Source organism: Cyanistes caeruleus, chromosome 1, assembly GCF_971803275.1.
Source record: "Cyanistes caeruleus chromosome 1, bCyaCae1.hap1.1, whole genome shotgun sequence".
Classification (NCBI taxonomy): Eukaryota; Metazoa; Chordata; class Aves; order Passeriformes; family Paridae; genus Cyanistes; species Cyanistes caeruleus.
In genome coordinates this window covers 67,034,387-67,061,955 of record NC_141701.1, presented here as the reverse complement: position 1 = coordinate 67,061,955, position 27,569 = coordinate 67,034,387, and the positions used below count along the sequence as shown (strand labels likewise).

At 38.7% G+C, this 27,569-nt stretch overlaps 1 protein-coding gene across 16 annotated transcripts in view; it reads left to right on the top strand.

The window, feature by feature from the left end:
* Positions 1–27,569, top strand: part of FHOD3 (formin homology 2 domain containing 3) — a 372,401-nt gene that overhangs the window by 39,570 nt on the left and 305,262 nt on the right. For all 16 annotated transcript variants that reach the window (XM_086897050.1, XM_086897029.1, XM_086897020.1 and 13 more), the window contains exon 3: positions 12,246–12,310. In XM_086897050.1, coding sequence (XP_086753176.1) covers positions 12,246–12,310 — 65 coding nt within the window. The remainder of the gene's footprint in view (positions 1–12,245; positions 12,311–27,569) is intronic.

Below are 27,569 nucleotides of genomic sequence, written 5' to 3'. Positions count from 1 at the left end.
TAAAAAAATGAATTCTGATTTGTGTATATAAAATGTATTTAGAAAATAAGCATCTTTAAAATAATAGTAAACTTGAATAAATTTTACGGCAGGCCAAGGCTTGTTTCCTTACATAGTTTTCAAGCTGGCTTGATGGTATAGAAGTAAACCTCTTCTGCATATGTTGAGGTCAGAAATTGCAAGCCACTTTGCTCACACCAAAATACACAAAATGCAAGGTCCATATGAGCTTTTGCAAAGCACCTGTGGTGCCCTGTTTTGCTGTGTGCTGTCTAGGAGGAGTCTGGAGTGTAACAGTAAGCACAGAGATTAGAGCAATCACAGTTTAGTGTGTGTAGTAGAAGTCTGGGGATGCAGATGGGGGTGCAGTCTGTGCACATCACAGCTTCATCCCAGTCTTGATTGAGAGCCTCCAGGCAAGTAGCCTACAAAAAAACCCATCACAATACTGGATAGTGTTAACTTTCATGGATGTGCTGAACATGTCCTTCAAAGGGAAGCAGAGTTCTGCTCTTCTCCAAATGCCTCCTTCTTGGAAATTGTACCTCACTCCTTCCAATTGACAAAGAGCACTGGCTCCTGTGGCTTGGACATGGAGGCTTCATGAGCTCTTTACCCTCTGTGTGATTTTGATCTGGAGTGGGCAGGAGCCTGAGATTGGTAGACTTGGCCAGGGCAGGTCAGAGGTGCCTCTTGGAATTAACACTTACAAAATGTGAAGGGGCACAGTGCTCTTAACCCATGTGCCTGAGAGTAGTGTCAAAAACTCATGGTGGCTTTTGGGGTGTAAGGTGGCATTGCAAATACCAAGTCCTGAGGTGTTCTGTGGTCTGCTTTGGCCCTAAGAGGGGTTTTTTGTGGGGTTTTTTTTGGTTTTTTTTTTTTTTTTTGGTGACAGTGTTTAAATGCTGGCGTTTTTTTAAGAGCTTGACCCATGATTTTACAGATTTGTCAATACTGCAGCAGCTGTGTCTCTTTCTCTCCCACCTTGCCACAGAATTTACTCATTTGTAAAGGGAAAAATCTGTATCTGTACCAAGGTACCTGTGGAAGCACTTGAAGATTTGCTATTTTTGAATTTAGTGATTACTGCTGGCAAATGAATGCAGTAAGAGTGCTTTTATTAAAAAATAATTTCCACTGCAAAATGTATTGCAAAAATACTGTTGTGCTTAGCTCTCTCCCAGGCTCTTACATACCAAAAAAAAGTGCCAAACCAAAAAGTGTGTGAATAATTCTTACAGTTTTTCCTAGGACAAATTTTTTTAAGGGTAGCCAAATTTGGCATTCAGTTTTACATGTGAAAATAGCTGAGAAGTCCAGCTATTCCATTTTATGGTGGAAACTTAAATAAAAACAGCTTATGGAAACAGCTGATGCCAGATGTTCTATTTAAAACCATTTAATTTTATTAACATTGAAGCTGCTTAATAGCTGTGTTTGCACTCTGCCCTCCTCCTCAATGACGAGGCTGTTAGTTAAGTGAGAGCTCTTGAGGCTTGAAAATGTGTTTCCCTTCAATGTGTGAGGAGGAAATCCCTTCCTCTCTCCATAAACAGATCATCTGTGGGGCTTCAGGTAGGGCTGCCAGAAAGTGCTGCAGGGCTGCTCTGAACTCAATTCCTATTGTGAGTAGAACCAAGGATTTGGGAATCCAAACCTGGAACAAGACCAGCACCATGGGCGCTCACCGTCTGCTGGGGAAAACCAGTGTAGTATTGCCCAGAGTGTGTGGGCAGCCAAGGGAGTTTGTGCTGGGTAATTAATAATAGCTGTGAATTAGCTACACTTCCTATACCATGACAGCTGTTCCTGTGTGTGCTCCTACCTGGTGGTAAATGCAGAAATTTGTGTAAGCAAGCTCACACTTGCTTTTATCCCATGGGAATCTATTTGTTTATGTGCTTGGTTTGTTTGGTTTACCTCTGACTAAACTAGGGTGGTAATCTGCTTCTGATAAAAATAAGTGTCTCCAATTTAACCTCCAGTTGTGAGCTAACAGCTTAAACCACTGCAAATCTGTGACTAGCCCAGGATCTCTGGTAATGAAACCATGAAAATTAGTAAATACTGCCAGGGTTAAGACCACAGCAGTACAGCAAAACGGTAGTTTATTTCACATTTACTGCTCAGTAATTGTGCTCGCAAAGGCATTGTTGGCCCAGCAATAAATATAAAGCCCATTTCTGAAGTAGAAATAAGTGGCCTGAGAAGAGTGTTTAATATTTAAGAATTTGTATGTCAAGTTAAGAAGAAGCCCTTGCCAAATAAGATGCTAGTGGAAAAATTCCAAAAGCAGAAAGAGACACAAAGTAGTATGTTGATCCGTGCAAAGTAGACTTTATTTTTATGTACTTACATGCACTTATGCATGTTCTACTGCAAGGTAGGACAGCTTTAAAATAGTTATTGATGAGTGTGCTTAAAATGGTTTCATTCTAAAACAGATAAAGTGAAACAGACCAATTAAGTGATTAGGGCATTGCTTTCAAATGTGTTGTGCTGCTTTGGATAGTGTCTTCTTCACTTTATTATCTTTATAGTGTCATCAGTTAAATTAAAAAACATAAAAGATTAGAGTTTTTCCCTTAAGGTCGTAGAGGATGATTTCTAATAAAAGGGAGATGTTTATGAAAAGTTCTTAAGACTATTTTTTATAAACTGAGTCAATTTTTTTCTTTTTTTAATTATAAAAAAATTAGATGCCTCTTTTGGAACTGTAAGTCAGATTAAGCTCAGGTATTAGGAGCCTTTGTGAGGAAAAAAACCCCTAAATTATTCAAGTGCTGTTCATGTCTTCTCTGGAACTTCTAATGAAGCTGTTCACGAACTCCCTGAATGGGTCAAATTGGAAGGAACCAGAGTGGGGCTTCTGGTCCAAGCTCCCTGTTTGAGCAGGGTCGTCACAGAGCCCATTGCACAGGATTGTGTCCAGATGGTTCTTGAATGTCTTTGAGGAAGGAGACTCCTCACCCTCTCTGGGTGGCCCGTTCCAGTACTTGGTCACCTGCACAGTAAAAAAGTTCTTTCTTACGTTCAGGTGGAGCTTCCTGGGCATCAGTTTCTGCCCATTGCCTCTTGTCCTACTGCTTGGCACCACCGAGCCAAGCCTGGATCCACTCACTTGACACCTTCCCTTTAGAGACTTCCTGTCTCAGTTGTCTCCTCTGGAGCCTGAACAGGCCCAGCACTCTCAGCCTTTCCCCATAAGAGGGATGCTCTGATCCCTTAATGATCTTCGTAGCCCTCTGTTCTACATGCTCCAGGGGCTCTGTGTCTCTCTTGTACTGAGGAGCTGAGAACTGGACACGGCACTCCAGATGTGGCCTCACCAGGCCTGAATAGAGGGGCAGGATCACCTCCCTCCACCAGCTGGAAATGCTCTTCTTAATGCCACCTGCAGTGGTCTGGAACCAAAACTGTGGGTCCCACAGTGTGGCTGGGAGCACTGGAGGGACCCTTCCTTTGTCTGAAGATGTGGAAACATCAAGTAACTCAGCTGTTGGAGGTTAATTTATTTTACTTTCCTCCTTGACCTTGTCCCATAGGTTTCCAGTTGTTCTAACATTTTTTCCCCCAAAAATCCAGATATTTCAAGGCATCTGTTTCTTCAAGTGTGAAGAGGTTTTAAATTAAAATCCTTGTGTAATGTGAATATAAAAGTACAGGTGATAGCAAAACCATATGACCAGAAACTAGGAGGTGTAAAGATTACTGGGAGGAATGTGCAGTCAGAGCCTGACAGTTCCTGACAGCATATACATAACCTAAGAACTGGAAAGCATTGTTCAAGTGATGTGTCCTCTCTGAAGAAGAACGTGATGCAAGGTTGACAAGAGGTGTGGAAACTATGCTCTTGGTTTTGTGTTTTACCCAGAAACAATATTATTGTTAAAATAGCTCTTTGAATGCAATTCTCTTCACCATTTTCCAACTCATAAAATTTGTGTTTTCTTAATATAAAAATAAATATAAGATGGAGATTTATTTGTTCATGCTATCAATGTTTCACAAAACGACTGGATAAACATCCTGCTGAAAACAATTATATATGGGTTGAGTGGGTTGAGCTTTTGAGTTGGGAAGGGATACAGTTTTTTTCATGAATGACAACTCTTGAAGAATGGTCATTTTCTGACTGTGAAGGCAGCAGTCAACCCTCAAATATTTGAGGGGCTTTTGTAAAGTTTTTGTATTTGTTTTAATGTGTGGAAATGGAGCTATTAACAGCTGGGAAAGAGCCAGCATGCTGATAGAGAAAGTATGGGGAGAAAGTAGGGAAGGGATTCTTACTCTCCAACTTCTGAAATTTGCTTGCACATAAACTACTGACAAGGACAAATGGAACAAATGTTTCTCCCATTTTGAATTCATTGCATTTTAGAGAGCGTAAAAGTGATTCATTATCTTTTGGCAAAAATCATTGCCTTGTGGTGAGATATCCAGAAGACTCCACCTTTTGCTGATGTATACTCAGAATACATTAGTAATAAGTAATTTGGTGCTATTCATGTGGCTTATTAATGCATACTTGGTGAATCCCTTGATTGTTGCACTCAACACTTTGGAGTTTCTCATTTTCTTCCCCCTTTACTTTCTATCCCATTTTGTTTCCATTTAAAAAGAGAGGGGGAAAAAAAAGAAAAAAAATTACAACCCTGCCTAGTAAATGTACTTGTGAAGAGTTAGGGGGATGTAAAAACCCAGCACCATGTAGTGACAGTCTGTAGGTAGTCCTTATTTGCACAATTGTACAGACAACAGTGTGTCAGCCAGGATGCTATTCCACTCACTGGCATTCAGATGTAACTTTTCTGGGGTTTTTAGTGGGAATGAGGCAGTTATTTGTTAAAATCATGTTGACAAACACAGAACGCAATATTGGAATGAACTGCAGGGAGAACATACAGATCTAAGCATACTTTCTTCTTTTGCATACTGTTGCTTGCTCTAATAATTGGCAAGACTTTGCCTGCCCAGTTTTTGCTTAGGGAATATGCTGGGATTATTTCTACTTGGATTAGTAAAGTTTTAATTATTTTTATATTTTGTTTTTGAATGCAGAGTGAACAGATGTGAATAGTTGCTATCTGTTTAGTTACTTGTCCAATGATTGTTACTTTAGTAAGCGTGTCATGATCCAGGAATGCTTTGAATAAAACTTCTCTGAAAAATAATTAGGTGACTTGCAAGTGTATTACACAAACAGGATGCAGACACATTCTGACTTCACACTAATTTCTAGATGGAAAAATTGAGGTAAGAAAGAAAAGCCCACTGACTTCCTATGAGGATGAATGTGTGTTTGCCTTGTACAGCCTATCATGTGCCAGAATAGGTTGCTAGTGCTGTCATTCATTTGAGGATTATTAGCATGTAAAAGACTTTTTTAATTATTGGTATTATTTTCTGAGCTCCTCTGCTTCTATTATTCAATGGCAATAACATGAGCTTGAACATGACAGTTGGATCTTTAGATAATAATCACCTAAGAACTTCAGAAAGGTTACTTGTTTGGATAAGATTTTCGGATGAGTTTCAGAGAGATTCTTAATTCCACTCTCCTTGCACATGTGCACTCTCTCACTTTCAAAAGACTTGGCTTTTACACCACATTTTTTTGGAAGTGTCAGAATTTTTTTTTTTCTATCTCTTGAATCTGCAGTTGAATGGAGAAGCAAATCATAGTGAAATGGCAGTCAAAATGTATCTCAACAGCTTTGAAATCAAAGCCTAGGATTTATGCTGTCTGATTAATAGCAGGTTAAACAAACACTTTCCTTATTGTGTGTGTGCTGGTTTGCAGATCTTTTTCAAGGAAAACCTGATAGACTCAAGTGCTTGAACTCTGGCAAAAGTTTCATCCTTTATGCATTCAGCACCAAACTGTTTGTTTTCTATTGCTGCTGTGGAGTACCTTAAACTATGAAGCAACTGCTAGACAATACCCCATTGCAGAAGCATTTTCCACTCCCTAAAAGGTGTGTGCAAGTGAAGATGGAAATGGATGGGTTCTGAAACAGAAAAGCAAAAGCCATTTGCAAAAGTAATGCACTCTAGAACAAGTCTGTTGCATGTGTTTGCTTCTGGTGGCATACTGTACTCTAGGTTTCTTTTGTGGGAGTCAGTGGTTCTTGAGCTCAGGAGTTGGTGGATGCTCTTCTTATTAAGCTACTTCTGTTGGAAAACATGGATGTGATTATTGGAGATGGTTAATGGTCCATGAAGAAGCCTGAGTGCTATGAGAAGCTGTAACAAAGTGTGAAGTATGTGTTGTGCATGTGCATTTTGAAAGCAGCATCTGTGGTTTTCATAATGGTTAGATTGTTACATCAGGCAGAATTTGCTGCAGAATTGTTATAGGGTAAATTGTCAGATTAGGCTGATGTTAAATGCTGTCCAGGGCTGGAAATAATTTCAGTGTTACCAGGTTGAGGTTAGTTTTCATACAAACTCTTCCCCCTTTGGGATAAATAGGCAACAGCTTATGATAGTTCAGCTGGGTTCAGTAACCTGTTGTGTTTGCTTTGGTAGTGGTTCTGAAGGATGATGAAAAAATCATCTGCTTATTTCAAGAGAGGCTTGGAGTCAGGTAAATGTATGCCTGGCTCATTTGATTTCCTCTGGTTTGGAACTGGCCTTTCTGTGAGTGATTGTCTGCACTTCATAGCAGTGTGAAAAATTGAATATGGAGGGAGCTGGAGGCTGGGGGAGCAGCAAACCTTCCCATCTAATAACAACTAAATAATGAAAATACAAGGTACCTGTACTGTTTGCCAGTATATGATTTTATTTTCCTTTAATTTTCTTGATTTGGTGAAACTTAAGACAGCAAACCTTACATAAGCTGTAGGTTTTTATGTAGCTATGCAGGTTAAAAGCAGGCTGCAGCTGGGAACTGCTTGCTCTTTATAGCGCTCCTCTAAAGTAGGATGATGAAGGGCATCAGCTGTGCTGTTAGGCTGGTGCGGGGGGAAAGGTGAGGTCCATCCTCTGGACCCCAGTTATTACAATCCCTTTACTGCTATTGCCAGTTTGAATTGAAACTTCTAGTGTTCATCTACCACCACATCTAGGCTATCTTTCCAGAACCTTGGCTGGGATCTGAGGGAAAGGATACTCATTTGTTGAAATAGCCAAACTTTTATGTGCACAACAGACTACTTTGTAGTTTTAAAAGGTTTTGCATAATCATACTTTCCAGCAAAGCAAATTATTTTTCGCTCCAAATTATCCTCAAGAATTATTTCTGTCTACAAGTGACTCATAATACTAATCTTAATGGATGGAATCCCTGCTTGAAACAGAGTAAAATGAGATTCATGGGAATATGCTACTTGAAAACTACTCTGAGGGTGGGATATGATTGCCTATTATAGTATATTTATTTATTTAAAAAACTCCCCAAAAAACAGTGACCCCAACAAGATGCATCACTCTTAGTTGCTGTGTTGCCATATGAATGCGTGCAGCACTGCATGAAAGATTCAGGTCCCGGTTTGCTTTTATGAGGTAGCTTTTTCATGTACTTTATATATTTCAGAAATAGAAGAGCGTGCAGACCCTAGCTAAGAGCAGAGCTTAGACACTCTTTTACCTACATTAACTGAAAAGATTGAAATTTTTTGTGAGCTAAAATCATGGCTTCTAACAGCATTGGACTCAGCTTCTGCTTAGGACAGTCTTTTGACAATTCAGATGTCTGGGATAGATTTTATTTTTTGAGCAAACACAATGAAGAATAGTAAGTTTGCTTGTCTGTGTGGCTATAGAGTATTATTAAAACCAATGCAATTAGTCTGCTGCTGTGCTGTAAAACTGTAGCTTTTTCCATGGTTGTCAAGTACTGTGTAGAAAGCAGAACATAAGGAGCCCAGAAGGATATAGCATGGCCTTTTGTAGAATTAACACCTTTAATCTAATGAATATTGTTTATTGAGTTATTAAGCACTCACTAAAAAAGTTCGAGAAGTGATTTTCCACTTTGGTTTTAAATGATAATGTGTTTTCAGAAGCAGGAGATTATTTTAAGAGGCTAAATTTATTAAATTGATATATATAGGCCTTTGGAAGAATATTAGGAAGTCTGAATAGTTGCTGTCCTGAAAGAAAGAAAACATTGAAATAGAAAATGTATGTTAATTGATGCATTCTCCTATTTTACAAAGATGAGATTGGTCAAGGAAATGATTGTGATCTGTCTTGCTCATAACGCCAATGAATCGTAATTGGGTATTTACATAAAAATCCAATTTTTAATACCAGCAGGCCTTTAGTATAGGTATGAAAAGAGGAATGTAACGTCTTAATAAAATAGACTGTCTTAAAATTTCCTCTCAAAGTTTCCTTGAAGCATTAAGACGAAAACTGTGTATTGGTTTGTTTTAATGTGTGGTTTTGGGGTTAAATAATTATTATTTTATTAACACTTTTTCCCCTCTGTACCCCTAACAACATTCTGGGTATTTTTTTTCTGGTCAAGGGTTTGCTTGGTTCGGACAAAGGCTTTTCTTCAAAACAAGCAACTGTGTAAGACAACCAGTTGAGGAACTATTTTCAAAATGCCATTCAAGTGGCAGTTGAATTTAGTGAAACTATTTGTAATGTGGTACATAAACAATGACAAAATAAAACATTTGTGTTCTATAAGACAGGCACTCAGTGAGTTGTTGGCATATGTTTATTTACTTTAATTTACTAGGGAAGTTGAGTATAGAAAACATTTTGTGTCTTGGTAATTCCAAAGACTAGAAGTTAATCTTATAGCAATAATGGTTCTGATCTCAGAAGAGATCAAAAGAATGCTATGTCAGCACAATATGTGAAATTTGCTTACTTGTGTACTGTTAAATTGCAGCCATTAAATTAACTCTATTAAATGCTTCATGGATTTTTTAAAAAATAAATAGCAGCCAGTTGCACTCACTGAAACATATTTTTTAAAAAAAGTCATATCAGTAAAAATACAGGCCTTAGTTAAGAGTAGATTGCAAATTTTGTTACATGTCTAAGTTTTGTTTTTAATAAATGCATCTTGTTTGTTGGAAATATTTGTTTCTGCAGTGTGTTTTTTAACCTTTCTGCAGTGTATTTTTTAACCTATTAAATTTTTACTACAAATGGCCTGTCTGTCCTGTGGCACCTTTCCCTTCCCTGACCGGCTATCACAAGCTTGCCTACAGGCATGTTTTTTAATGCTGTTTGGCCAGTAGATCATGAGTCTGTGAAATCATGGGTGGATTTCAAGTTGCCCCCTTTTTTTTTTTTTTTTTTTTTTTTTTTTTGGCATTTATTATTGTAATATGCTTTCCAGGAAACTGGTATGTGTAGAATCATGGATGTAATAATTGTCATAGGTGATCATCATTTTGCAAAAGTGTTATTTATATTGCATGATAGTAAAAAGTGTTAATCAGGAAATTGCATCGTTTCTAATTTTTTACATGCAACTGATCTTATTATAATTAGCTGCTGTGGGGTAAATCTAGTATGCCTGAACCCCATGAAATGCCTCTGTAGTGATGATCATGATGTGGCCTGGGGGGAAGTGGGGGAATGCACCATTGTAAATGAGTTTTCATCTTTGTGATTTCTGGGGCTTGAATCATATTGATTTTGCTAGGCTGGAAAAATTGCCAATGCAACCAGTGGGAGATAAAAATCAATGTTTGTGTGTGTGAGAATTTTCTGTCCTGGGAGGTATTACAGTTGGAACAACAGCATAGAACAGTCTGTAGAAGAGAGCTTGCTCTGAGTTTTGCTTATAATTTTCAGGGGTCTTTGTAAGGAGGTGAGGAAGTAGCACCACTGTTGAAGCTTGGAGAGCTACCAATAAAAAAGGTCTTGTTTCTATGAAGAAACATTATGCATTAGATTTTTAGAAAAGAGGAGGAAACTATTAAATTGTAGTGGGCCTGAATCTCTACAGGCTTTAAAATGCTTCTGATTTCTCAGGTCCTTGTGTTTATTTACTCTCTGATAGCTGGGCACTACCTGTTGTCTGTTCTTTCAGCAAATCACCACAGACCTGTAGAATTCATCAGAAAGCTGGTGAAGTCATTGTACCCTATAGACTGCTAAAACACTAGAGAGTTCTATGATAGTAATGTCCATTATTTGTTAAATTAGCAGTTTCTTTTAGTTGAGTAGTTTTTCAGGATGGGAAGAATAATATGTCTGATTATATAGACTTCCTTTTCCTTTGCTAACTCTGGGCTATCCTTTTAAAATTCTGAAATAAAGAATCTGTACTCAATTCTTCCATTTTTTGATTTTTCGAGAATTTGTGTATGTCAGGTCTATCAATAAGTCCATCAAGGAAGGGAGATCAAGAGAAGCAGTTTCTGTACAGAATCAGATGTTGGGAAGGGCAGGAGTTTTGGTCAAAAATTCTTTAATGACTTGGCAAATTAAATATTCCAGATGAGTCCTGGCACTCCTGGGGTGGGGAGCAGCTGTTAAAAATCTGCAGAATATGAATGCAGGCAAAGGTTGTGTCCAGCCAGAACAACAGGAGGAGTTTAGGTGGACAGAGAAGTCAGTCTTAAACCTGGAACTGCTCCAGGGAATTTCACAGTCCAAACTACAGTCTGCTTTTGTGTGGGCAATAGCATTTTCTGGCTGGCACTTCAAGTTTTTAAGAGAATGGTCACACTTTGCCCACTTTGTCCTAATGATGTCCAAGTGGGCCCATTAAAGAGTAATTTTGATTAAAGGTTTTTGGGGTTTTTTTTGAAAAAACAAAACAACTGTGTTAAATGTTTTGGGGGTTTTTTTGATCTATAGAGAAATGTTGCATTCTGCAATGGAACTAAGTCCTCTATTAGCAAGTACACAGGTCAACATTAACCACTTTTTTTCAGGTACTTATTTTCTTTATTTTCTCTTATATTTTCCTAGGGGCAATATTTTTTCTGAAAATGCATGTCACTGCTTCCTTTTCCTTTCTTCCCCTGCAGATCTTTCAGAGAAGTAATATAAAGTTTTTTGTCTTGTTTTTTAATGAAAATAATAATAAAAAAAATTGTTCTGCAAAATAACTGTGGACAGGAAGACAATAAGGCAGGGAAGTACTTTTTTGTTACTAGAAAACTGTTTTAAGTTATAGACAGTAGAGGATTCTGCTGGGTGTCTGTATAAAGGGTTTGGCCCTGAAGACTTTCAGCAGAGTTGCAAAGTATGTTACTGAGAAAGATTATGCTGGTTTGTACTCTAACTTGTATGTAGCTATGGTTTGTATGACACAAACTAAGCTGCATCTGATTGTGTTCTAAAAACAGTGTGCCTTCATGTGTGGTTTCCCACAATAAATTCACTGAATCACAGAGTGCAAGGTAGAAAGGGACCTCTCGAGGTCATCTGGGCCACCTAGAGCCACTTGTCCAGGAATTGCATTTTTAGTTTTAGAGAAAAGAGGGAGAATGTGCTGCTATACAAGCATAAAAGATATTTGGCTTTTCTTACTCCCCACTTCCATCAGGTGAACAGGTTTGGGTGCAGAGACAAGGTGTTATTGGTGCCCTCATGCCAGTTTGCAGGTGTAGAGCCTAGAAATCAAGAACTGTGCTCTTGCCCAGGTTGAGGAAATGCAACTAATGGTAATTTGACTGAAAACCAAATGAGGTATTTAGCAGCTAATTAAAATAGCCATTCCATTTAAGCCCAATATGGAATTGAGAGTCAGAGTGAAGAAGAACATCAGTTTTGCCTCTTTGAATGAAAAAAACACAGCTACTTTTGTGCTTTAGAAACCCTTTAGGCTACATAAACAGGCAGATCTGTGAAAGTGTCAACAACCTCTTGTTTAACCTCAGATTTTCTTTTAATGCTTAATTATACTTAGCATTAAAGTATTTCTGTGAAAACTAAAATGTGCAGTCATCACTTGATACTTCCCTAATACAGTTTTCATTGTTGTGGGCTGTCCTTGGTGAGTGTCCAGATGCCAGCCCAGCTGCTCTCTTGTTCCCTGTCCCCAGCAGAAGGGAGGGGAAATAAGGTAAAAAAACTTGCTGTTTGAGATAAAGATGGAGAGATCACTTAACCATTGCTATCATAGACAAAACAGTCTTGGCAAGGAAAACTAATTTATTGCAAATTAAAATGGAAGTGGATTATGAGAAACAAAGACGAAATTTCTAGTGTCTTCCCTTCCCTCCCACCCTTTTTTCCCTAGGCTCAAGTTGACTTGTTTATTTTCCTCTTCTTCCTCACTATACCTTTACATACTTTTCTTCTCTTTTTAGGAGGGGCAAGAAGCACAGCATAATTCTGAGAACCCAGCTATCAGTGAGAGTCCATGCCTGCATTGGTAAGTTAAGTTCCACGTGCCTGAAAGAGAACAAATAAACAGAATCGATTTCCAAGAAGCAAATCTGGGGAATATGAATCAGACATGACTGTGTTTCAAATTGACGACAATGGCAAATAAATTGATTTTATTGTTTTGTTTGTTGCATGCTGAAATTAGGTTGTATTAGCTACATTACCCTTAAAGCATGTTAAACGTCACAGGGAAGTATAGTATTTGACAGTGAAGTCAGATGGTTGGGTGGTGCTTTGAAGAATCTTTAATTACCTGTCTTGTCCCAGCCTTTGTGTGCACCTGAAAAAGACTGTGCTCTGGATTGGGAATGGGAGCTGAAGAATTGTTGGCTGACAGCTAACTGCTATATTTTAATAGCATGTAAAGTTTATTACTTCACATCTTGCAGTCTTGACTGTATATTTGTCATTTTAACAGTGTCAGTGTCTTAAAAACCCTGGTTAAAACAATGTTGTAACAAGAAGGCTAATGGAAGTCATAAGGTGCATAAGGTCAAGAGCTTTAAGGTTGCCTGAACAGAGGCTGATGGTCTGGGATGGCGTTAATATGTTCTCTAGCATTCTACAGAGCACAATGTTTCACTGAGTGTCAGTGGCAAAGCTAATGCTCATGTCCTGGTGACAGTGTGACAAATTCTATGGAGGCTGGTTTTAAAAAGAATAAATTAAAGTCCTGTGTGTCTGTGCCAGAGTTGTTTTCAGCTTCTCCGTAGTAGATTCAACAGTTATAATATGTTTAATTTATCTTGCTTCAAGAGATCATAGCTGAAGCCTTGAAATATGGGTGTCTTCCTTAAAAGGAGGAGGAGAAAGTCAAAGTTTTGTGTCATTTCTACAGTGACTTTAGGAGGATTCAGGTTTTAAATACAGCTAAACTTTTTCCCATGCACCCAGAATATGTTATGAAATGGCATTTCTCAGAATTTAAACTGAGTGTAAGCAACCTACAGAATTCCACAAATACCTCTCATTGAGAATGGTCTCTAGGCTTCTTTGTGCAGGAATGGTTTCTCCTCTACTACCATTGACTTGAGGAAGAACAGTAGAGCAAGCATACGTGTTAAGTGTTAGAGAAGGAACAGAGATGATGCAAACTCTAAACTGATTTTATAAATGTGAGTGAAATTAAGAACAGCTTGGAGAAGATTGTTCTTGTTAGGTGTGGATGTATATTTGGCAAAACAGACTAGTGCAGCAAGACAAGATTTGATAAGTTTCCCGGATTGAGGTTTTATAAAAAGAATTTTCTTGTAATTTTTTTTTCTTTTCTCCAGAGTGCAGCCATCGAGGAATTGGAGTACATAAGGTTCTTAGCTTCAACATGTGGTTGCATTGTTATTATCTGTTTTCATTCAAGCTTACTGTGGGCAATTAGCCATATTACTGTGGATGCATCTTAATTGTTCCTGTGTGAAAGTGTAGTCCCTTGTCAGGTGCTGTTTCTCTCTGGCAGCAGTGATGCATTCACCAGTGAGTACAGAGGAAGCCAGGCTGCAAAACTTGAGTCCAGATTTCAAACTCCTAGAGAAGAGGTGTGTTTGGATATGGGCTTTTGGCTTGATTCATTATAGTCAGAAAAGCCAAATGCAAGTTCTGGTTCTAATTTCCATCCCCCTTGCTAAAGTTTAGGTTCTTTGGGTTAAGTTTTTGTTTCAGCTCCTGGCTTGATGTAACGTAGTCTCTTTTCTCTTATTTTCTTCTTTGTTTTTGCGTATCAAGCCTGTCTTATTTTTTGGTATGGGATAGTTTGAAAGAGTTAGGGAGCATTCTGTGTTTCTTACTACTGGCACTGTTTGCAGAGCTGTGCCTGGCAGTCAAACCTTCACAGAATAAAAGAGTTATTTCACTGGCACAGTGGGTACTGCTTGTGTGTGTGTGTGCATCAGCTTCCTGTTAACGTCTCTTTTGAAAAGCAAGCATTAGGTTTAGATGTTAAAAGATATGTTACATATTTGGAGTAGAAGCCAGGAGCTAGAGGAATCCGAGATGGTGTTACGTGGAGTAAAACTGTCATGTTTTGGGTGTTTTCTTTCAGTCTTCACCGTCTCCATGGGAAGAGTTGTGGCTAGCAATGTTACTGACTTTGGGAAGTCCCCAACAGGTAGCTAGGGCTGCTTTCTGAGAAGGTGTGGTTGGTTATCTAGTGACTTATCTGCAGAACCTCCTGTCATCTTTGTATTCAGCTTTTTACTTTGTTCTGAAGAGCTGATAGGTATAAATAAATATCTCTCCTGCTAAGTTGGACCAATATTTTTTTTCCTTCTTCCTAACTTATTGTACTTTTAAATTGTGAGAAATAACAGAAGTGTTTACATTCAGATGTCCAGATAAAGTTTTCCATCGTTAGTGACTTCAAATCTCTGGGGAATTCATTGGGCTTCAATGTCAGAGGATGTACTGACTATAGGCCAATATTTTTGAGTCCTGGGAAGACTTAGCAAGTCCCATGTCAAGTGGGGTAGGGTTTTTTTGGTTTTAAGCAAAGCAGGGAAGGAATCATACTTAATAACTTGGGTGCAGAAGTTGTGGTATATTCTACCCTGTTAAATATGAGTCCCTTCTAAGCACACATGCATTAATACTTTCTCTTTTTTTTTTTTTCTTTTAAACTCTCAGTTTTCTTTTCTTATGTATGTACTAAGGACTTTCAGTATGAAGGAACAAATTTTCTTTTAAATATTACTCTATTCTCCCATTTTGGCTTAATCCTGATAAAATTATTAGGATTAATTAATAGCTAATACTTTTAAGTTGTTTTAATACCAATTTTAATATTTAGAATGTTTCTTTATATCAAAAGAGCATTGCTGAAACCAATTCTGTTCAGAAAACATAACTAATTGAAAATTATAGATGTATTTTTTTACTTGCTGATGTCCAAAGACCTTAGTGGAGGAATCATAGAATAGAGAGGGTTGGAAGGAGCCTTAAAAATCATGTAGTTCTAACCCCCTGCCATGGGCAGTGATGCTACCCACTAGAACAGGTTGCTCAGGATCTCATCCAAGCTGGCCTTCAACACTTTCAGTGACTGGGCATCTACAACTTCTCTGGACATCCTGTTCCAGTGCCTCACCACCCTCACAGTAAAGAATTTCTTCCTAACTTTTAATTTAAATCTGCCCTTTCTCAGTTAAAAAACACTGCCACTTGTCCTATCACTAGCCACTCTTCTTTCTTAAAAGACTCTTTTGATTACCACAAGGCTGCTATAAGGTCTTCTCGAAGCCTTGTCTTCTCCAGGCTGAAGAGTCCCAGTTCTCTCAGTTTTCACAGAAGAGGTGACCAGAGCACTGGAGCATCTTTATATGCCCTCCAGTTCTGTTCTACCAGGTCCACAGCCTTCCTGTGCGGGGGACCCCAGAACTGGATACAGCGCTCCAGGTAGGGTCTCACAAGGGCAGAATAGAGGCAGAATCCCCTCATTAACCCTACTGACCACACTTTTGATGCAGCCCAGAACAGGGCTGGCCTTCTGGGCTCTGAGTGCTCCTTAAATCACATAGTGTCAACTGTAGGGCTTTTTCCCACAAGCTTTCAAATTTGACCTTTTATTCAAATCACATTTATTACGAGTTACTGCCCTTGTGGGAAAAGTCTTTTTAGTATTTTTTGGCAACCATATGACTTTGTATTTAGTTGTGTTTTAACATTATTTTAGTTTATATATATTTAACAATTACAGGGCTCAGCTGAAGTCTTGATAAAGTCTAATGTAAATGAGAATGTAACTATAGAGAGTGAACACCAACAATGTCAAAAGTTTTAGACCCTGAAACTAAATGGAAGGTTTTAGTCAGAGCAACGTTATGACAGTGAAGTTTTAAAGATCCTTATCAGCTCCCCTTTTCCTGCAGAAGGACTTGGTTTAACCATTAGGTCCTTGGTTGGCCAGCTCTGTTTGCAGCTCCTGCTTCATTTGTTTGTTCATTGCTTCGTAGTTTTTTCCTTGAAATCTGATGTGATCTCTGAGAGAAAAGGTGCCATTTGCTCTTATGTATCTGAATGGCCCCATGTCCTCTTCTAAAATGCTTATGTCTGTGATGTTAAATCAGGGGTGTTGCAGTCAATGCTGAGAATTATATTTGGACAGGGATCCATGACAATGACTTAGAATGATTCTGCCAAAGGAAGTTTGATATAAGCTTCAGTTGTTAATACAATGTAATACAAGAAGAATGCAAATAACAAAAGTTGATGTGATTCTGAGTGCGTGTATTGACCTGGGATTACTTAGAGTACTGTGGCTTGGAAGGTCAGCAAATGTTGTAAGGAATATTTTAAATTTTACTATTTTTTTTGTGTCAGTTTATTATTAAAAGACACCCCCAAACCCCAAACCAAATAAACCAACAAAACCAACCAAAACACACACCCAGGACCCCTAGTTGGTTATTTAAAATACTTTTGCACTATAAAAATACTTTTTTTTGGTATGGTTATATCCCTCTACTATATTTTTGCAAAGTTTTCTTTTATCTGACAATAGATTAAAATAATTTACATAGATATTTGTGTATAGTACATGTCATAGCTTGATCCAGTGAGGGACCTAAACAGAGTACAAGTATATTATTGGAAGAGTCTTGCAAAATACATAATACAGCTTTGGTATTGGTTATAACCATTTTATAATCCTGTTCTATTGGCTCATGCATGTGAGTAGATGCAGAATTACGCCTGCAGTGGATTATTCCCAACTCTAGGACACTAGTGCTGCAGTGCTGCACAGCAGCTCTTTCTAGGCCCTACTATCTGGGCATCTGTGTTAACCAGCAGTGTTAGCACCAATAACTCAGCCTTTCCACAGAGCTCTTGGGATTATCTTTTTGATATCCCCTTGCTCTTAATATCATTTATGAAATGTAGCCATAAATATCTTCTTGAGCCTGTATTGTTGTGGGATACCTGAGGGCAGCTGCAAGCTGGTTGTAACCAGGAGACTAGTAGAAGCCAGCTGTTTTTATTTGTCCTGTAATAGCTGAACTATGCAGCTAGTCCTTTTTTCCATGTACAGTTTTCCCTTCTGTTATCCATTATGTGGACTTGTTGTATGTGTTAGAGCAGATATGATTAGATTCTGCAACTATTTCTGCATCTATTGAACCTTCTGGTAGGACTTGTACCTGAAGCACGTGGAGGGAGCACAAGTTGGCAGTGGAACCACAGTGCTTTCACAGACAAAATCTTGTTTTGCGTCTGTAATTGTACCTGGCCCTTTTTTGCACAGAAGTTGAGATATATGGGCTGAAAAGGGGAAAATAAGTGTTTCTTTTTCTTAAGAGTATATCATTGAAGTGTTGAAAAGTCAGTGCTGTTATAGTTAAGGAAATGTGAAGCCATGTTGCATTTCATTCTCTGAGAGCAAAGTTAAGCATGTGCCTACAGCCCATGTTCTTGGTACTGTCTCACATGAGATGCTTCTCCCTGCAAATATGATTATGTCATTTCATCTTTCTGTAATTTGTGCGTTTGCTGAGTGCTGGAGTAGATTTTTCATGGCCATGGACAATGTGAAGTTCCTCTAGCTCACACTTTAAAAACTTGTTGCTTTGTTTTCTGCTTTTAAAGGAAATAATTTACGGATTTTAGAATAAACAACTTTCTTTTGATAATGGAGTTTCTGAACACACTAAGAGAAGGAGTCTTACTAAATAAATTTGCTAAAGGAAGCTTAATTGTGGGACTGTGTGCTCTTCATTTGGGCAAGTAGTGATACATTCCAAAGATAGGGAGAAACTTTGGGTTGTGTGAAGGACATTTTACAGTTTTATGTTCAGTGCTAGGCATTCCTAATAGAAGACATTTTCACTTTGAGAGAGGGAACATGTGGAGAGCATTAGCAGCTCAGTAAAACGTGCAACCAATTCGGATTTAATTTAAAGGGAACAAAAGAGGTGCCTTGAGAATTTGTCGGAAGCGCTGTGGTTTTGCCTTCTTTGCGCTGATGGTAACAGGAGAGAGAGAGAGGTGAGTTGAAATTACTTTATCGAATATCTTTTTAGCATAATTGGGACCAAAAAGACTGTGATTAATGGATTTAACGGTGCTACACAGGGATCTTGCATGCATTATGGATTTGTAATCGTGATATGCTTCCTATGGCTCTTGCTGTAATTTGGTAAAAGTCCTGACTTAAATGAAGATAATAAACAACATGCTTATTAGATGTAAACTGACATCACACAAATTGAAAAAATCTGAGAAGGAATGCCAGAACTTGGGGGGTTTTTTAAGGGTTAGACTTTTTTAAATAGAATAATTTGAGTTCTTGTTAAGGCAGTGCACACAGTACTTACTGGGGCCTGCATCCAGATGTGATTGGAGATATCTCTTCAGCTCTCTTTGAGAGAAATGTGAAATAGCTGCAAAGGCTGTGATAAAAATACCTTTTTCAGCTTTTAGGATTATTTAAATTTTCTTTCCTGAGAACGTGGAACGCAGATGCTCTAAGTAAAATCCCCCGGTTCCCAGATCAGATTACTTTGTTAAAAATCTATCCATATAAATAACTTGTGGTTTTGCTTTAAAAATGTACACCTCTTTAAATTGAAATGTTAGATTTCTGTTGTACTCCTTGTGCATGTGTTTAGTCAGCCTCCTTTGTGGGCATGAACCATGGTACTTCCCCATAACCTGTGATTTACCTTCTGTTATCTCACTGAGAAAGCTCTGGGCCAGTCCTGTAGGATCTCTGAATTTGTTTGAGACAAGGGTAGATTTCCAAGATTTGCCCTGCATATTTGATTTAAATTATAATACTTAAATAGAATTTGTAGCAAGGAGAACCAAGAGGCTATAGAGCAGATAAGGGCTCCATTAACAGTGGCATTTTCATATTAAAGTGGTAGATTCTTGCGTTAGATGGGCTTGTTCCAGATTTGAAAGGACGTCTGTGGAGCATGCTAGTGGGATGCTTTTCTTGTCTTAGGAAGCATTGTTTTAAAATGTGAAAGCTTAGCTCACTCAACTCACACTGGGAAGTCTGCAGAAATTGAGTGAAATGTATCCGAATTTAGATATCCTCTTTCTGACTTTTATTTCCTGACAGCTTTCCTCTTTTCCTTTTTTTTTTTTATTATTTTTTTCCCCAGATGTGAAAATCTGCAAGGAAAATAGGAAAATGGAATCTCTTTTTGACTCTGAATAGTGAGATTTAAAACAAGTCTTATTTTAAACAAAATTCCTCAATCATGTTCAATAGTAACATAAAGGCAACCATCTCCTCATAAAGCCAGAAAAAGAAATTAGTATGATACTCTGCTTCCCACTGGCTAGCAGAAGTCCATTTAGACTTCTTTCAGATTTTTTATCCTAAAGTAATTTTACAGTATCATATTATTGATATGAGGAATTTTTGTAAGTAGATTTTTCACCCTGCAATTTAAATATGTCTTCTTGAAGATTAAAAAAAAAAAAAATTGTACAAAATTGTACAAAAACTGTTTATAGCTGCTTATAATGGACTCCTTTGAAAATAACTGGTTACAACAGTTGTATCTACATCAATGAGGTCAGTGCTATTGATAGCACATCAATAGCTGTTGATAGTTTACCTATAGTATCCCTTTCTGGCTATTTGCACTTCCCATATACATTATAGATATTTAAATTGACAGACAAAGCAGTTCTTCCTCCTATGGTTGGTATTCAGATTGTTGAACTCATTTTTCTGTAGACTGAAGTACAGCATGTTCAAGCCCTTGATTAGGGAGAAAAAAGTTCACATTAAATATCTTCAAATAAATTAGCATTACACTTGGAAAAGAACAGAATTATTTGTTTCCTGTCTTCATGTAAACCTGCTCTATACATAAGATATAAACCAAACAAGTGAATTGAATTCAGGTTAGTTCTCTTGAAACAGTCCAGCACTCTCTCATGTTTTAAGCTTTACCCTGCAAAACAGTAAAACAAAGTTAAGGACATAAGCTATGTAATAGAAATTAGAAGCTGTTACTTAAAAGCTGCGGGTTTGGAATAGGAAATGTTGGTATTTCCATGTGTTTTCTCCCCAACTTCTGATTTAGCTTTGTTTGTAAGGAAGGCAGAGGGTTGCCAATTTTACTTAAGTGAAATTAGGCTAAATATAGTTCCATCCTCTCTAAGGTGTTCTGAGATGCATGAACTGTATGTACATGTAGTGTAATAAAAGGGAAGGAGTGTTAGTTCCTAAAACAGGGAATCATGCTACTTTGGAAAGAAATCTTCCCTTCAAAATTAAGAATTACATGTAAGCTTTTGATGCCTTATTATGAGGGTTTATTTCATATCAGCTTAAAAAAAAATAAAAATGTATGCATGTCATTGAAATGCAAGGTCAGGAGATGCATGTTTGAAAATTATCAGACTGATTATCTTTAGAAATGGTGCAAACAAAATGTGCAAACTCATGGTCAATGATGCTGCAAACAAATGTCATTTGCTACTCTTGTGAACTTGATGCAAGTCCAGGTATATGAGTGTTGTATTTCAGCCAAGGCTATATTGTTTCAGTCCTTATACTTAGTGAAAGGAAGGTTAAATTTTGTTACCATTTTAAGATCTTACTGTGGAAGATGATATAAAATGCATCTGTTTTCATAATGATGTTCAACTGATTTTTTATATGGTTTAGTAACTTTTTTTTCCCCACTATGATGTGTAATGATAAATGCCATATCTCATAATTCAGCAGTCAAGAAATAGTTGGTCTGTTGTTGATTTTCATTATGGCATTCAAGTAGTGTGTATTGTTCTTTCCTTGCCTTCAGCTATTCCATTCCTTTTTTATTTATATTCTTTTCATCTTTTTCATGTGCAGCTGCTTTTATTTCTGTAGAAATTAAGATGATTTAATTTGGAAATTGTGTGCTTCTCAATTTATTTCTTTCATGAAAGAAATACTTCAAAGACTGAGGAGCTTTAAATAAATAGGTGGCAGAGCACCCTGATGTCATATATGTTGTTTTCTGTGTCATGTGAGATACACCAAATTGACTTAGTTTCAAGAATAACTTGCTTACTGTCATGAAAAAATATTGTGACAATACCTCTGGAAGCATTCAGATGAAATTCTCATCTTGGGCTCAGAACATGCCATGGTCAGATGTGGTCATGAGAGGTGAAAGAAGCACCACTAATTTTCGTTATGGTTTTCTACATCTATGCGTTTGATGAAATTGGGGAAGTCATGGTATCTCTGTCTGGAAAAGGGGAAAAGAGACCTGGCAATATTTGATTGGGAATGTTATGTAATCCAGAATATGTGTTTTATTTCAAAACCTTTAATGTCTTCAGGTGTTTTTAAGTATGAGCTGTCTTCTGTGGGTGAGAGGTTTTTGTTTAGAGGGGATGGGAGAGTTTTTTTGGTTTTGGTGTTATCTTTTTTTGGTTGGCTTGTTGATTTGTTTTCTTGTGTTTTTTATGTGCAGTATCTGTACCTTAATACTGATAACAGTTTCTTTTCCTGCTTATGACTCAATGAGGCACATAAAAATTTAGGCTGTGAAGAGGTAAAGTTACAAACTCTTTATTTAGAACTCCAGCAGTTTCTGTGGCTGAGCAGAATTCTATTGTAAGACGTAGGATGTCATAAGCTATGTCAATTCATATTTAGAAGTTTGAGATAAGTCTGGTATGTATGAAGTAATAGATCAGGTTTCTTTAAACCTTTCAGACATTAAATATTTAGCTCTGGTCTTTCTATTAAAGCATGAAGAGGAGTATGTTGGTAAACCCTTTGCCTAAAATAGGCCCTGTTTCTGCAGGTTTATTTCTCCCTGTGGCTATCCAGAAGGTTTACACATCAGCTTTAAGGGCCAGAATGTCTAAAATGTGGCATATACAGTTAACTTGTTTCTGTCCTGGGGAGTGAAATATAGTTATATTTATATATATTATAGAAATATAGTTGGATGTCTTCCTTACTTCTTCTCATAATCCTAAATTCAGGTTCAACGGACACTTAAAAGCCTATTCAGATTCAAATGTCTGTGGAGACATTTGATTTCTCCTGAAATAGAAGAAATATAGTGAAATAGAGAAAACTGAGAGCGTGGAAAGGTTCTCCTCAGGATGGGCACAGGAGGAGACCTGGGACTGATCTCACCTGTGCCCAGGAGCTGGGGCTTACCTCAGCCCTTTCAACAGTAGAGCTTATTTTGCAATATGTAGGGGCTGCATGAGCTGTTCCAAGTGGGGAGCGTGGTGATGATGCTGGCAGGTTGGCAGCCAGCTGTGACTGCCTTTCTGCTTCTTGCTGCTTAGAGCATGCATGAGTGATTCCTTGTAACTGCATCAGAAATACATCTGGAGGCTTCCTTACCTTTTCTTTTCCCCCAGGCTGTTACGCTGAAATGCTTGGTGTTGCGCTTAGGAAGAACTTGCTGTAGAAAATGTGGGTATGTTTGCATGAAAGGTCTAGCACCATAAATAACAAACCTGAAAACCTTTATCAAATCCCTTACAAGGGAGTTCTGCCTTATTATTCTCTTCATCAACGGTATATTACAGCTTACTAATTTTTATTGATGCCAATATATTAAAATTCACACTACACCAGAAACACTTTGGAACCAGAAAGAGTGGGTGAGCAAATAAAATCCATCCCTACATATTTGCTGGGATAGCCAGGTACTACTGCAGTATTCTCAGGGGTGGTGTAACCTGGGAAAAGAGCACTACAAGGATACTCTGAACAGCTTCTTAAAGCCCTGGCTGTGAGCACATACTGTGCTTTTGACACAAGGTGAGTACAAGTGATGAATAACAAGCACTTACAGCTACCTTAGACAGCATACTCTGGGGTGTTCTGGTAACAGTGATTGAATCTCCTGGATTTTCACCCTGAGGTTAGTGGTCTGCACATTGCTGTCACCGTGGTCTTCCTGTTTTATATTGCAACCGGTACTGCAACTGGTGTGTGTGGTCTTCTCTTCTGTACAGTGCATATTTCAGGCTGACATTCAGTCATTTGCAGATCTTTAGGACTGTGGGAGGAGTTTTTCTAACCCAATAGCCGTGAGATTGAATCTTGTTGTTTTAAAGCCACTAAAATGCATATTATTTGGTACCAAGTAGCAGGACCTAAAGGCCCATCTATGAGTTGGCAGTACCTGTTTGACTAGCTGCCTGTTACCTTGGGGTTCTGGGTACTTTTTTTTTACCTGACCCCTGGAGATGCTTGTCAGGCAGGCTGGAAGTGGGAGAATTCAAACACAGAGATTCCCAGTTTCTAAATTTCTTAGCAGGAAAAGACAAAACGAAAAGCTCAACAGGAAAACCATAGGTGCTATATAGAAAAAGCATTTTTACAATTTTATCTGTTTTGTGAAGACTGAGAACCTTTATTCTTACTCTTAAAAAAAAAATAACACCACAAAAAAAATGATCACCCAGGCCTCAAGAGAGCCCTCCAATGTAACAATGTAAAAACCCCTCCACATGTAACAAGGAAACAGCATGGATTTAGTACTTCTCTCATTTCTTTGAGGCAGGAAAGCAGTAAGGCCCTTGCAAGCTTTTTTCAGCTGCCAGGTTGCTTCAAGTCATCAGGCAGAGTTATTCTTTCTCACATTGCTTAAATTGCTTTTAACTATGTAGGAAAAACCTGTTTCTAGGTGAAGGTTTACTGCTGTACTACTTCCAGGGTTTCTCTTGTCAGCCTCCCAGTGACGCCAGGCATGCTGCTCGGCCACTGCATCAACCACTGGGCCTCCTCTGCCTTGGGGAACAGAGCCAGCCCAGAGGGCACACTGCAGCATCTCACTTATGGTCCTGCCCTGAAATGCTCTTGCTCCACTGACCATAAAGGGAACAGATTTGGGAGAGGGATTGCCCGGTTGAGAGGTATGCACACAGTCCATTGCCCATTTCTGTTTTCTGTCTTCAGAGTCCTGATAGTCTTTCTCGAATTACAGCAGCTTTTTACTGAAATTTGTCTCCTTGCCAAGCTCTGAGTATAGTTGCACTGATTTATTTTTCCTAGTTCCTGTCAGGATCTAATACATAATTTGTGTATGTAAATTTGCTCTCTGGAGTAGCTCCTCTGAAGTTATAGCTGGAAAGAAGCTTTTTAAGAGTGAGTGAGTAAGATTCAGGGATTCAGGCTGTGAGTTACTTCTGTTGGCTCTAAGGGCCATCATATGCAATCAAATGGAGATGGAGTCTGCTCTGCATGTGTACTGAAAGCTTTGCTAAGACTGAAACAGAAATTATCAATGTTGGAGCACGAGACTTTCTGGGCAAACCCTTGCTCCAAAAGGTGGTTTGGTGTGAGAGTTGGTCCATTCTACCCTCATGAAAAGCCAGTACTGCACTCAAATGAGATGGTGCCTTTTGATAACTTGTACCAGCCAGTTTCCCAGGGATCAGATGTGCAGGTACATGCCTTCCCAGGAGAAGATCAGAGTTAAAGAGGTTTACTCTGGTCTTTCTGGCATGACCAATCTCAGAAGAAGCAAGGAGCTTCCTGTGTTGCAGAGCCTGCCATGTTATGTGCCAAGCTGCAAGCGCTTAAAAAGGGGTTTTCTTTTCATTTTGTGTCTCTCCTGTTGCTGCCAGAGAGTTACTTTCTGGCATTGCCTGCTCCTCTTCTGAGCCTGATGCCCTGCAGCTGGCAGTTTCTGGAGGCGGCTGCCGCCTGTCTGTGCCTCGTGCTGACAGATGGGTCAGTGTCAGGCACTCAGGCAGCCCCAGCCCTGCACACACAGCCTGCTGCCTGTCCTGCCTTTGAGGGTCAACTCAGCTGTACTTTGGCATTCAGCACCCAGCTGGAAAGATCTTTTCTGTGTTTCCAAAGAATAATAAGGAAAAGGAGGAGACAGACACTGTGTGGGCTGTAGCTGAACCTGCCTTCTCCCTACCAAAAAACAAGGGCTCTTTTTCCAAGGCAGCTGAATGTCCTGGACAACTAAATAAGATAGCATATCAGAGGTGGCTGTGGCACATGTCAGCATTCACCCCTTTTACCCTGTATCATTGGTAGATAGTGAAATTGTGACTTACACCTGTTAATTCTGCCTTCTTGATATGACAGCCAGCATTACACCAACCCCACTACATCCCGGTGTCTTCTTCAGAGCTGTCTGTACTGCTGCTGTTTACGTGCTTGCATGTGCATGACAACATTGCCTTTAAGTTTTCTTTGTTTCTTTCTTCATCGATTGTACATGAAATGTATTACAACCTCAGTACTTTTTATCAGGGTTAGCTTGTTTTCTTCAGGAAGAAAAACAGTAGCACAGTTTGGACAAAGAACCCAAATTCCTATCTGCCCACCCTTTCTTTTCATGAATACTTTGGGGTTAAGTAACATCAGAATTATGCAGGGAACCTCTTATATTTACTTTCATCAACCTCTCATTTCAGAATAAAAGTAGCTGTTGTGGATGGAGCATTTGCTTGCAGATGCATGTTTGTCATTTTGAGCACTATATCAGATTTGGAAGTTGAGTGTTTTAGTGTTACAAGGAAGTTTCTTGGCCAGTGTAAATCGGTGTGGATCCCCACCTTCAGCATTCACCCCTGCCTTTTTCTGTCCAAAGCAGTGGCCTGAGAAGCTGGGTCCATCTCTTTTTGTTGGTCTAGGGCACTTTCAGTAATCCCATGGTGCTCATGGGGCAGTGGGAAGTGTGTGTGCAACTGAGAACTTGGCATCTTCCCCTGAATCTGAGGCTCCCAAAGTTCTGCCTCATGCCTGACAAATCAGGCAGCTTGCTTGTGGCTTTCAGGGGTTTTAATCAGTCTGAACAAAACACACGCTGGGGAACAAGGTGATGTTCATGTTCTGTGGATTGCTCACATGTTCCCCAAGTGACTGGATTAGTTTTTCCCTTATGAGGTAATTAGGATTATGTTTCTCAGGCTCACTTCTTTGATGGTCTTGGTCAAATATAAGGGGTTAAATTTCTTGGAAAAATGGGTTTTCCGGGAATGGACATTTCTTTTCCGTTTTGATTTGCAAGACTTTCATTAAAGGTGTTTTAGTGAATAGCCCAGTTTTCTCAACCGTATGTTTATTGTTCCACGTTCTCTTGATTTTTGTAGCTGTGTGGTACTTTGGCTTCTCTGAACTGCATGAGTAGGAAGGCCGTATTGTGCTCCTTACGTTCACAGAAAATGAATGAACACCTCTGGACAGCTGCAAAACAAATGCTGGTTAGAGACATTTGGTTCTCTGCTTTCAGCTCTGGAAAATTCCAGCCTGGATAGGGTTTTTTTTTGAGGTACCGCCTTTCTTTAAGTGTACTTTCTCTCTGATCATCTCCCGAAACCTGAATACTGTTCCCTTTTGCAGCTGAGTCACATGTGCAGTAGAAAAAACTTCGTGTCTCTTGTCTGGGGACAACTGTGCAGGTAGAAAACAGTCCATAGGCAGGATCTTTGGGAGCATTCCCTGCTAGCATGTGAGGTAAAAGCATAAAAACTTATTCTGTTTATTTTAAAGGGAAACCACTGTGTAATCCCTAAGAACCAAATAGAAAGAATAATACTATATCCACCCCTTGCAACATGGATTTACATATTTGGAAAACTAAGCAGGTAATAATGTAGTGATAAATAACTCCAGCATGCTTAGGAAGCTGCTATTTGTAGCAAAGTTGTGAATACATGGGTCTTGGTGTTGTGCTTTGATGAAATAAAATAGACTTGCAAGCACCTACAGTGTACAGGTACAGTGCAAGTAAGTGCAGAACTGACTTATGTTATACTGAATGATTGAAAGAAACTATGAAGGTGATTGTTTTATTTTGTACATGATTATTTTACATCAATTAATTAGGTTATTTCCAGTGGATAACTTCTGATTGATTTCCATCTTCCCTCCTAAAAAGAGTGGGAAAGCATGAAGTAATTCAGAAGAATCCCTTGTAAGAAAATGGCCTTCGCTGGATCAGGTCAAAGGTTCATTTAGACCAGTTCCCCAATCCTTCTGCTTCTCTTTGCAATAGATAATTTGAGTTGTTGAAGTGAAGAATATAAAGAAGAGTGATAGTGTTTCACCAGCATGTTCTCTATTGTCTGGCAGTTTTGTGCTTCAGGGACTCAAAGGTGATGTCTTCAAGGTGGTGTCTTTGCAGTTTGTCATCCTCTATAGATTTTCCTTCTAGGAACCTGCCCAGCTACATTTGAGACCGCCTTCAAATTTTTAGTGTATAATAAAAACCACAATACCACAAGCATGAGTTCAAACAATTCAACTACATCAGGGTGAGGGAGAGGCGTTGTTTTGTTTGCTCATTTGTTTTGATTTGCTTTTTTGG